This window comes from Geotrypetes seraphini, chromosome 18, assembly GCF_902459505.1.
Source record: "Geotrypetes seraphini chromosome 18, aGeoSer1.1, whole genome shotgun sequence".
NCBI classification, from domain to species: Eukaryota; Metazoa; Chordata; class Amphibia; order Gymnophiona; family Dermophiidae; genus Geotrypetes; species Geotrypetes seraphini.
This window is the reverse complement of record NC_047101.1, coordinates 17,055,296-17,067,519: the sequence shown is the minus strand read 5'-3', so window position 1 is coordinate 17,067,519 and position 12,224 is coordinate 17,055,296. Positions and strand designations below refer to the sequence as shown.

At 47.4% G+C, this 12,224-nt stretch overlaps 1 protein-coding gene across 1 annotated transcript in view; it reads right to left on the bottom strand.

Annotated features, from left to right (window-relative positions):
* SOX30 (SRY-box transcription factor 30) overlaps positions 1 to 10,669 on the bottom strand; it is a 35,470-nt gene extending 24,801 nt beyond the window's left edge. Inside the window, exon 1 of the mRNA XM_033927494.1 lies at positions 9,756 to 10,669. Within this exon, the coding sequence (XP_033783385.1) occupies positions 9,756 to 10,572 (817 nt within the window). The 5' untranslated portion in view covers positions 10,573 to 10,669. The remainder of the gene's footprint in view (positions 1 to 9,755) is intronic.
* Positions 10,670 to 12,224: the final 1,555 nt, after the last annotated feature.

The following is a 12,224-nucleotide window of genomic DNA, read 5'->3' as shown; positions in this document are numbered from 1 at the left end:
ATTGTAAGTTAAGAGCTTAGAGGTGATTTTGGAGCCAACTAATTTTGCAAAATAAAAAATTTATTACCATATCAAAATGTACCCAGTTTAAAACATATTTAATGTGCTCCCTTAAAACTTTTTTTGTTTTAACAATTAACCAATTTAGAATGATGCTATAGCAAGTATACCTTTCAAAGGCAAATTAACATAACTTGTTTTGGGGTCTACAGCCAGAACACTGGTGCAATTAATGTTCATGTGTTCAAAAAATGAATTCATTCCTGCCCCAGCTGTTACACTAGCATCCAATTAAGTTCAAGATTATTTGCATTAGTTTTAAGGTCAGGCATGGCACAGGTCCAGTTTATTTATCAAAAAAATAATAATAAAAAAAAGATACATCCTTGTGTGCTCACTCCGAAGAAGACCATCTCTACCTTCCTTCTGTCAAGGAGTGCAAGCTTGCAACGAGGAGTCGAGTATTTACAAGCGCTGAGCCTTTGTATAGATTTCTCTTCCCAGAGATCTCCATTTAGAAAGCAATTATCTTGTTTTCAGACAGGCTTTTAAGCTTACTTTTATACTCACTCAAGCTTTCTGCAGTCCAGTGTAAACACCTCATTAACTTTTTATTGTACCTAGTCTTTAGGCCAAGGTTTCTTGGGCTTAATTGATCTGATTGACGATCATATATTTTATTGCATGACTGTATTTGTCTCCCTGTGAACATGTTTTTCATTTGTGCTATTGTCTGCATATTATTTTACTGTATTATGCATGGCTACCACTTTTACATACATCGCCTTGAGTTATTTTGTAGGCGATAACTGTCTTACTTATTGCTTATTACTCTAGAGCTGTACAGTCACTAATTACATCACATCTCAGATCTTTTTGGTCTATATTAGCTGTAATAGCAAAGGCGACAAAAATCAATTAGAATTTCTCTCAATACTTTGATGATGACCACTCAAACTATAAAGCCCTCCCCCTCCTACCTCCCCAGAACTCCCTACTTTTGGAAGAGCAAACGGCAAGAGGGAAGTTCACGCCCTCCTGCCTATAGGGCTGTGTGCTGCAATGATGGGGCTTCCCCCTCCCAATGCATCCTGGGATGCACCTATTGCACAGAGATGCCTACCTGTCAATTAAATGGCACCTAAGCTCAACTTTATTAGAATTGCTCCCTTAGACCTAAGTAAAGCACAGTTACTTACCGTAACAGGTGTTATCCAGGGACAGCAGGCAGATATTCTTGACTGATAGGTGACGGCACCGACGGAGCCCCGGTACGGACAATTTTAGAGTGATTGCACTCTAAGAACTTGGAAAGTTCTAGCAGGCCGCACCGCGCACGCGCGAGTGCCTTCCCGCCCGATGGAGGCGCGCGGTCCCCAGTTAGGATAAGCCAGCTAAGAAGCCAACCCGGGGAGGTGGGTGGGACGCAAGAATATCTGCCTGCTGTCCCTGGATAACACCTGATACGGTAAGTAACTGTGCTTTATCCCAGGACAAACAGGCAGCATATTCTTGACTGATGGGTGACCTCCAAGCTAACAAAAAGAGGGATGGTGGGAAGGTTGGCCATTAGGAAAACAAATTTTGCAAAACAGATTGGCCGAAGTGACCATCCCGTCTGGAGAATGCGTCCAGACAATAGTGAGATGTAAAAGTATGAACTGAGGACCAAGTGGCAGCCTTGCAGATTTCCTCAATAGGAGTGGAACGGAGGAAAGCTACAGATGCTGCCATAGCTCTAATTCTATGGGCCGTGACAGAACCTTCCAGAGTCAGTCCGGTCTGAGCATAACAGAAAGAAATGCACGCTGCGAGCTAATTGGACAGCGTACGTTTAGAAACAGGATGTCCCAATTTATTCGGATCAAAGGACAGAAAGAGTTGAGGGAATGATCTGTGGGGCTTAGTACGGTCTAAGTAGTAAGCTAAAGCCCGCTTACAGTCCAAAGTATGCAAAGCCTGTTCTCCAGAGTGAGAGTGAGGTTTCGGAAAGAAAACAGGCAGAACAATGGATTGGTTGAGATGGAATTCAGAGACAACCTTAGGGAGAAACTTTGGATGTGTACGCAGAACCACCTTGTCATGATGAAAGACGGTAAAGGGTGGGTCTGCTACTAGTGCATGGAGCTCACTGACCCTCCTGGCAGAGGTGAGAGCAATCAGGAAGAGAACCTTCCAAGTGAGAAATTTGAAAGAAGCCGTGGCCAAAGGTTCAAACGGAGCTTTCATTAAGGCTGAAAGAACCACGTTAAGATCCCAGATCACAGGAGAAGGTTTAAGAGGTGGTTTCACATTGAAAAGTCCTCGCATGAATCTGGAGACCAAGGGATGAGCTGAAAGGAGTTTCCCATGGACTGGCTCATGAAAAGCAGCAATAGCACTGAGGTGGACTCTGATGGAAGTAGACTTGAGACCAGAATCAGACAAAGAAAGAAGGTAATCCAACACGGTCTCCACAGCAAGGGACGTAGGATTATGATGATGAAGAAGACACCAGGAAGAAAATCGTGTCCACTTCTGATGGTAACATTGCAGAGTGGCCGGTTTCCTGGAGGCATTCAGAACAGAACGAACGGGCAGAGATAAAAGAGTATCATTTGAAGTCAGCCCGAGAGATACCAGGCTGTCAGGTGCAGAGACTGGAGGTTGGGATGCAGAAGGGTCTCCTGATGTTGTGTGAGCAGAGAAGGAAATTGTGGAAGTAGAATAGGTTCCCTGGAACTGAGTTGAAGTAGAAGGGAGAACCAATGTTGCCTGGGCCACCGTGGCGCAATCAGAATCATGGTGGCCTGTTCCCTCTGGAGCTTGAACAAGGTCCTGAGCATGAGAGGCAGAGGGGGGAAAGCATTCAGGAAGAGATTGGACCAATCCAGGAGAAATGCATCCGCTGCCAGACGGGGAGGAGAGTAGAGTCTGGAGCAGAAGTGGGGCAGCTGATGATTGTGAGGAGCTGCAAAGAGATCTATCTGAGGAGTGCCCCACTGAGCGAAGATGGACTGCAGAGTAAAAGGATCGAGTGTCCACTCGTGAGGCTGGAGAATTCTGCTGAGCTTGTCCGCTAAGGAATTCTGTTCTCCCTGAATGTAGATAGCTTTTAGGAATAGGTGGTGATCTGTGGCCCAAGCCCAAATCTTCTGGGCTTCCTGGCACAAGAGGCGAGAGCCCGTCCCACCCTGCTTGTTGATGTAGTACATCGCAACTTGATTGTCTGTGCACAGTAGAAGGACCTGAGGAAAGAGAAGATGCTGGAAGGCCTTGAGGGCATAAAACATTGCTCTGAGTTCCAGGAAGTTGATGTGATGTTTCATTTCCTGGGCTGTCCAAAGTCCTTGAGTTTGGAATTCGTTCAAATGAGCTCCCCAGGCATAAGGGGAGGCGTCGGTGGTGATGACAAGTTGATGAGGAGGTAGATGGAACAAAAGACCTCTGGAGAGATTTGAGAATATCAACCACCATTGTAGAGACTGATGAAGAGAGGATGTTACAGATATGTGTCGTGAGCAAGGATCCGTCGCTTGGGACCATTGGGTCGCTAGGGTCCATTGAGGAGTGCGTAGGTGGAGACGTGCGAAGGGTGTGACATGAACTGTGGAGGCCATGTGACCCAAGAGTATCATCATTTGCTTGGCAGAGATGGAACGTTGATGAAGCACCTGCTAACACAGAGATTGGAGAGTGTGAAGACGGTTGGACGGCAGAAAAGCTCTCATGAGGACTGTGTCCAGCACCGCTCCAATGAATTGAAGTCTCTGAGTGGGGATAATATGAGATTTGGGTAGATTGATCTCGAACCCCAGAAGTTGTAGAAACATGATGGTCTGGTTGGTGGCCTGGAGTACTATCTGAGAAGAATTGGCCTTTATCAACCAATCGTCCAGGTAAGGAAACACCTGAAGGTGGTGGGAACGTAGAAAGGCGGCCACCACAATCAGACATTTGGTGAACACTCTTGGAGAGGAGGCCAGACCGAAGGGTAGCACCTTGTATTGGTAATGACAATGGTTGATCATGAAGCGGAGGTACTGTCTGGAGGCCAGATTGACCGGTATGTGAGTGTATGCTTCTTTGAGATCTAGGGAACATAGCCAGTCGCCTTGATTGAGAAGAGGATAAAGAGTAGCTAGAGAAAGCATCTTGAATTTCTCTTTTACCAAGCATTTGTTGAGATCGCGAAGATCTAAAATGGGTCTGAGATCTCCTGTCTTTTTGGGAACTAGAAAGTAACGGGAGTAAAATCCCTGCCCCTTTTGATCCAGAGGAACCTCCTCTATGGCGTTCAGAAAAAGGAGGGATTGAACCTCTTGAAGAAGGAGGGAAGACTGAGAAGTGTTCAAAGCAGACTCTCTTGGCAGACTTTGGGCAGGAAGAGTCTGGAAATTGAGAGAGTAGCCGTGGCGGATGATGTTGAGGACCCACTGATCCGAGGTGATGATTTCCCAACGGCTTATGAAATGAGTAAGGCGTCCTCCTATGGGCTGCTGAAGATAGGCAGAAGGAGGGAGACTGGCTATGTCCTGGAGAACCAAGTCAAAAGGGTTGAGTTGATTTCTGTGAAGGGGGAGGTTTCACCTGCTGTTGCTGTTGTGCTGGTCTAGCAGCTTCCCTCTGTTGTTGCCTCTGACGCCTGGGTTGCTGCTGGGCCTGAGGTAAAGGACGAGCCACAAATCTACGTTGATAGGCCGATTGTTGGCGAAAAGGCCTAGTAGGTGGGGTCTTCTTCTTTGTCTTAAGGAGAGTGTCCCATCGAGTCTCATGAGCTGAGTTTCTGAGTAGTGGAGTCCATGGATTCTCCAAACAGCTCATCCCCCAAACAAGGTGCATTGGCCAGTCGATCTTGATGATTGACATCGAGTTCTGAAACTCTGAGCCAGGCCAGTTGCCGCATAGCTACCGACATAGGCGCGGCCCTAGAGGTCAGCTCAAAGGTGTCATAGATTGATCTGACCATGAACTTGCGCAGTTGTAAGAGCGATGAAGAAGTTTGGCGAAAGGCAGATTTTTTACGGTCAGGGAGATATTTCTCAAAAGATGACAAAGTCTGAATGAGATGCTTAAGGTAAAAAGAAAAATGGAAAGCATAGTTCCCTGATCTATTTGCTAGCATCGCATTTTGATACAACCTCTTGCCAAACTTATCCATGGCCTTACCTTCTCTGCCAGGAGGGACAGAAGCGTATACACTAGCCCCCGTGGATTTCTTTAAAGTAGATTCCACCAGTAAGGACTCATGGGGGAGTTGCGGCTTGTCAAAGCCTGGAATAGTATGACCTTATATAAGGAGTCCAGTTTGCGGGGAGCTCCTGGGATGGTCAAGGGTGTGTCTAGATTTTTGTAAAATGTCTCTCTTAATATGTCATGGAGAGGCAGTTTGAGAAATTCCCTTGGAGGCTGGTCAAAATCCAGAGCATCAAGAAATGCCTTGGATTTTTTGGATTTAGCCTCCAAGGGAATAGAGAGAGATTCACACATCTCTTTGAGAAAAGAGGTAAAAGAAGTTGCATCAGGTTTAGAGGATGGATCCAAAACAGAAGGATCCTCTTCTCCTGATGAACACTCTCCCTCTGAGAGAAGAGGGTCCTCCGAATCGCCCCACAGATCAGGGTCCCGCACTTGAAAACTGCGGTCCTGGGATTCCGGTGTGGAGGGTTCTAGGTGTCGAGTTTTATGCATCGACTTCCCAGACCTCTGTGAAACGGTACCGGGAGATGTTATAGGCTGTGTCGGCGCCGATGTTTGAACAGCCTGGTGTAAGGATCTCGGTTCCGGCGCTAAGACTGGCATAGATACCGAGGAAGTGGTATGCATCGGTACCGACAAGGTGGATGCCGACAAAGGAGGCTGCTCCACTGTCGGTACCGGAGGCTCAGACCGGACCGGGACTGGAAGGCTCAGTGTCAGAAGGACAGGTAACAGCTGTTGTAGTTGTTCTTTAAGCTGTACTTGCAGACGGCGGCAATGCGCTCGTCCAGTGAAGGCACCAGTACCGCTTTTTTCTTCTGCGGTACCTTGGGTGCCGCTCTACACTCCGAAGAGGAACCCGATGTCGAGGGGCTTACCTCAATCGGAGCGGAGCGCTTCCGCGGGCGCCTTGAGGTCGGCAGGATTGGGCTCGCTGCCACTGAGACCGGAGGGCGCTCCAGCGGGGAAGGCTTCTTAGCCGGCTTACCTGAAGGGTGCGACGCCGGCGCGGTGTCGACGAGGCAGGTGCCGACTGCGTCGGGGTCGAAGTGGGGACCGGTGCCGCCGAATCCGACATCTCGGTACCAAACAATAATCGCTGTTGGATTTGTCGATTTTTTAAAGTTCTCTTTTTAAGAGTGGCACAGCGGGTGCAAGTAGACGCTCGATGGTCAGGACCAAGACACTGTAGACACCAGTTGTGCGGGTCAGTGAGTGAAATTGGTCGAGCGCACCGCTGGCACTTCTTAAACCCGGGTTGAGGGGGCATGAATGTAAAAACGGCTTCAGCCAAATCGAAGGCCGAGGCCTCGATGGTGGCAACAGGCCCCGCTGGGGCGAAACCGAAAAAATGAAAGAAAAACGAATTAAGTTTTTTTTTTTTTTAAACAAAGAAAATAAAATGAGGGAAACAATATTTCCCAACGAGTTTACGCGAGCGGAAGGCGAAAATAGAAAAAAGTTTTCAACAGCCGTTGAAACGTGCGTCTTCTTAGCTCCGCGGAAACTAAGAAACTGGGGACCGCGCGCCTCTGTCGGGCGGGAAGGCGCGTGTGCGGTGCGGCCTGCTAGAACTTTCCAAGTTCTTAGAGTGCAATCACTCTAAAATTGTCCGTACCGGGGCTCCGTCGGTGCCGTCACCCATCAGTCAAGAATATGCTGCCTGCTTGTCCTGGGATAATAGTTATTACTATTTATTGTGTATTCTTGAAATACTGAGAAGTCCAGAGAGGGCATAGCTTCTTTTACTAACAAATCAAATACACAATTACCTCCACGAGAGGCCACTGAAAAGTTCTCAGCCAAACCAAGACGAGAATGATGTGGAACCATGAAACATACAAGTTATTCCACACTTCTCTTGACATTTTTCATTTCATTGAAATGAAAAGTGTGGAATAGCTTATAAATTTCATGGCTCCACATCATTCTCTTCTTGGTTGGGCTGAGAACTTTTCAGCAGCTCCTTGTATAGAGCACAAATCCTTTACCTGCGAATTGCATCTTTTTGTTAAAAATAAAATTTGATTAGTACAGAGATTTTGCTTTTATTATGTCTTTGATATTTAGCTGGCATCCTGACAGCACAGAGGGTTACAAAATAAACATACAGCTCTGCCAGAAAAACAAATGGGGAGGAATGATTTCTCAAAAATAGAAAGTTAACTTGTTTATGCTCCGTTTTCTCAAACTGATTATTCCCTTGTCTTCAGCTCACAAGTGCTTATGGAGTGGTAAAGATTTGCTACCATGTATACTACCACATGAAGTGTTACATTTGAAAACATCTCAACACTCCTAGCTAAACTCACAAACAGTCCATTCTTTCTAAGAAACGTAAAGGCAGTTCAATTATACCATAAATACTTTACAGATTTATTAAAAACTGTTGTGATCTTGGTCTAGTCACAAAGATTCCAGTGTCTTTTATCCTGGTCAGGGATAGTGATATTGTGCTAGTGAACTATCATGTAAAAGACATCTTCCCCGAGAAAGGTAATAGCTAAAACATTAGAGCAGTGGCACACTGAACTCGGAGCCGGAATTGTGTGATGTCAACATGATGATGTCAACATCGACATCTGTGCCCTGAGCCTGCTATAACTATGCTGGTGGGAGAGGAGGCAAGGTACCAGCTGATTGCCTACAGGACGTGCCTCTTGCTATGCAAGTAGTTAGCCTGCGCTGGTGCCTCTCCTCCTTGACGGTGTTTTGCCGCACACCTAGAATCTACCACGGTACACAGTTTGCGATATACTGCATTAGAGGCTCAGTCTGATGGGAAAATAAATCAAAGTTCTCTCTCCCTAGTTTGCTTTTGCCAAAAACTTTGTCCAGCGCTTACCAACTTTCTGTCACCCTGACCCCATGTGAACAGCAACACAAAGTGTGCAGTCCCTCAGAGAGGTGACCAATTATGTGTTTATGGAGGTCCTGCTCCTGACCCAAATGCGGGTTTTAGACTTCATTTGGGGTCACAACCCACAGCTTGGCAAGCCCAAGGTCAGGCAAGGGTGAGCTGAACTGGTAAAATTAGAAACAAGTGCAGCTGGCAACCAAAACCAAATGACAGAACTATCAAAATTTTATGGAATGAGAAATGTGGAGGACATTTTTGTACAGTTTAATAAATCCTGTGGGCAATGTTATTGGCATACAATTTGTTATGAACAATTTTAACTTAACAGTAGCCAGATCTAATTAGTAACTGTCAGTAGCTTCTAAGAGCCTTCTGAGAATTGCTCCTAATGCAGAAGACATGAAAAAAGTAATTGCGTACACATAATCCACAGAATGCAACTGTTAGGGGTGGTGAACTTGGGAGGTCAGGGGCATGCCTAGCACTTCATGTATGGGTTCTAGCAGTTTCACTAGCTATTCAGCTAAAGTTAGGTGTGCAACTGTGGACTGTATGTGTAGAATGTAGAATTTTCACTCAGCACCAACCAACCTGGCACCTAACTTTTAGACAACCTTTTGAGAACTATGCCCATAGTGTCCCGGAAGTGGCACTTATGGGATAACTGCCTTTACCCTTTGGCTGAAATCCCATTTCCAGTGTTGTTGGCGCACAAAAATTTAATGTGGGAGTTAAAAGGAAAAAAAAAAGGGAGATCCAACAGGTCTGCAGTAAGTGTAGGGCAATGGACACCAAAGAGAAACTGCAGAATTGATGTACTTGATGCAAGATCTTTATTTAAATCAATGAAACTGTGGACCATTTTTTAAACAAAAGACCCAACACCGTCTGTGTTTTGATTGAAACATCTTCCTCAGGAATCCTATGGTAAGATAAGGGATAAATTTAATAGCTGAAAAATGTCATTTGAATGTGCTTCTTGTGACAGGTGAGGGGAAGCAAAGTGAACACCTGTTTCAGTCTAAATGTATTGTGCAAACGGCGACGAGAGGTGCCGATTTGTAATGGTATGCATTTAAAAGGGGGGTGGAACAGTGCTGTGAACAAGACATGTTGCAGAGGTGTAACGCACCAGTGAATGGTACAAAAAGAAGAGAGCGACTAATAAGAGAAAATATGCCTGTAGAGGACAAAATCTAAAGTAAGAGAGCATTTCATGTCGACAGGAACAAGCACCAGGAAACCATGAACTTATATACAAACCAGGATGTTATTTTTGGGGAACAATGTGGAAAACAACAAGGTGGGACTGAATCTTTAGAAAAGAAATTAATGTCGATGAGAATAAAGAAATGTCAACATGCAATGTACTTTGAATTGTCCTCTTTTCTCTTATTAGTCACCCTCTTCTTTTTGTACCATTCACAGTGGCTACACCTCTCACATCCTGGTGTCTTGTTCCACCCCTTTTTAATTCTATTCCCCGTCAAGTGTGCCATTGATAACCAAGATCTTGCTTCACCTCACCCGTCACAAGAGGCCCATTCAAATGACATTTTGGGGGGCTATTCAAATGCATCGATTGTATCATATGCTGCCCCTGAGGAAGACGCTTTCCCGGTTCGAACCACGGGCCGTGTTGGAGCCCTTTTTTTTAAATCAAGATCCTGCATCAACTCCGTTGCACCCCAAAAACCTAGCGCCGAGCTCCTCCTACCTGCATCTGAGGGGAGCACCGTGAGGGGGACGTCTTTGGTTTCTATTTTCACCGAAGGCTCCATGAGCGATTGCATTTTAATGGGAACCGGCGTCAGGGGCATCTTGGTCAGTCTGATCATGTCGGAGGCGGCGGCCGGGGGCCCCTGGAACTGGATCCTGGTGCCGGGCGGCACCGGGTGCAGCGTCAAGGGGATCCGCAGGTCCTGCGAGAGCGTGCCGAAGACGCTGGCCTCCTGGGCCAGGAGCACCTCCTTGCTCTGGGGGTGCAGGTAGCCGTTGGGCCTGGCGGGGTCTTTCTTCTCGCTCGGCTCCCCCTCCACATCCTCCGTCTTGATGGCTCGCTCGCGCACTAGCACGTGCATGCCCCCGCACAGCGCTTTGGTCCTGCTCTTGTCATCGCCAGTCAGGGGCTCGTGACTGCCCTCCGGGGCCTCCCACGGCCCTTTGGGGCCGGCGCCGGCCCGGGCCTCGGTGTCACAGTGGCCCTTTTTGTGACCCGGGGCCTCCCAGGAGCCCCTGCCGAGGGCCCGGTAGTCATTGTGCCCCGCCCTGGGCTCGGGCGCCTCCCACAGGCCCCTGGCCGAGGGCGCCCTGGGCTCGCAGTGGCCCTGGCTCGGCGCTTCCTGGGCCTCGGGCGCCTCCGCCTTCACCCGCAGCACCTCGCTCTCCCCGCACGGGGCCTCTCGGAGCTGCTCCGCGACCTCTTGAGGCCGGGGCTGGTCCCCGGCTCCTCCCCCCGCGCCGGAGCACCTCTCCCACGCCTGCCTGGGCCGGCTCTGCGGGCTACAGGCTCCGCCCGGGCCGCTCCTCTCCATGGTGGGATTGTGATTGTTTTTTATTGTGATCTCAGCCACTGCGCATGCCCCGCCTCAGCGGGCGGCCGATTGTTGCTTTTCTTTGTTGCCTTTTCTTTCTTTCGGTTAGTTGCCAACGTTCTCAGAACGCCGGTCTTGTTTTTAAATTGTTAGCCCCGCCCCTACCCCCCTTCGGCGGGCCACGCCCTCGACGCCCTTTTCCCTCGTGCGCCAGCGCGCCCTCCCATTGGTGCCACGTGGGCACGGAGCGTGTGAAAAAATGGCGGCCGGCAGCTCGAGCACGTGAGGGAGCCGAGGCGAGCACGTGGAAAAGCGGTTGCCGGGGGCGACGGCGACGCCGCTATTGTGGCGTCGGCGGGGCGATTGAGTGACGCCGCGCGCTTGACGCTGGCCTTAGGGGTGGGGAGGGGGGGGGGCTAACCGGCCCTGCGCGGTTTACCGGAAAGTGAAAAGCTTGCGGTTTTTTTGGTTTTTGCCTTTTGAGCGGGAAACGTTCCAAACAACGGGACAGATTGGCTACTCCAGCGGCCGGGAGCTGCTTCCCCTTTATTTCAAAAACATAGGCGGCCACAGCCCTCTATTAATGTTTTCTCGGTTTTATTAACTTTTGAAGATATAAACATCAAAAACGAAGATTATTTTCCCCCCACCAACAGAAATGCATCAAAATCTCTTAAAAGTATTAAAATGTCACATATAAGCAACTAGGCACAGTTTATATGCATAGATAGAATATGTAAAAGAGGTATACATAGTTAGATCTAAAGTGTCTGAGAATTTGTAACAAATATAACTTAGCCCTTCCAAAAAGTTATTTCACTCTTCAGAATCTAATACAAAATAAGCCATGGCTTATGTACTTTTAGGAAATTACAAAAAAGAGGGAGGGATGGAGGAAAGTGTAATTCAAAAATCCAAAAATATCACTCCAAGACAGAAGCACCACACAAGCCAAGAAAGATAGCTTATTAGGTAAGCGAAAGAAAAGCCTCAGGCAAACGGAGAGGTGGACCCACACTCTACCACCCAAGTACCATAGGCAAAAAAATTTTGCAGATGTTTAAAGTTAGCAGGTGGGAGCAAAAAAAATAGCCAACAATGATTAATGGTAAAAACCACTGAACACAAACAGGCCAGGCTGACGATCTGCTTCAGGGTCTTAGCAAATCCAGTAACCACTGCTTCAGGGTCTTAGCACCAAATCCAGGCTATCACTACGCAGATCTTAACTGCTGTTTTCAACCACACACCAATGGTGCTTTTCTTTCGCTTAAGTAATAAGCTAGCTTTCTTGGCTTGTGTGGTGCGTACTTTTTAAAAATTTTGCTAAGCTACTTTTACCACATTCTCTGGTAATGAATTCCAGAGTTTAATTACATAGAGTGAAGAAATATTTTCTCCGATTTATTAGTGGCTTCATGTCCCTTACCTTAGTCCTTGGAAAGGGCAAACAATTTATTGATTCAATTTTCTATACCACTGTCCCAGGGGAGCTCAATGGTTTACATAAATTCAGGCACTGAAGCATTTTTCCATCCTGGTGGGTGACTTGCCCAGGATTACAAGAAACAATGTGTTAAGGCTGTAGCTTTAACCACTGCACCACACTCCACATCTACTTGTTCCACTCAGAATCTTATAGACCTGGATCA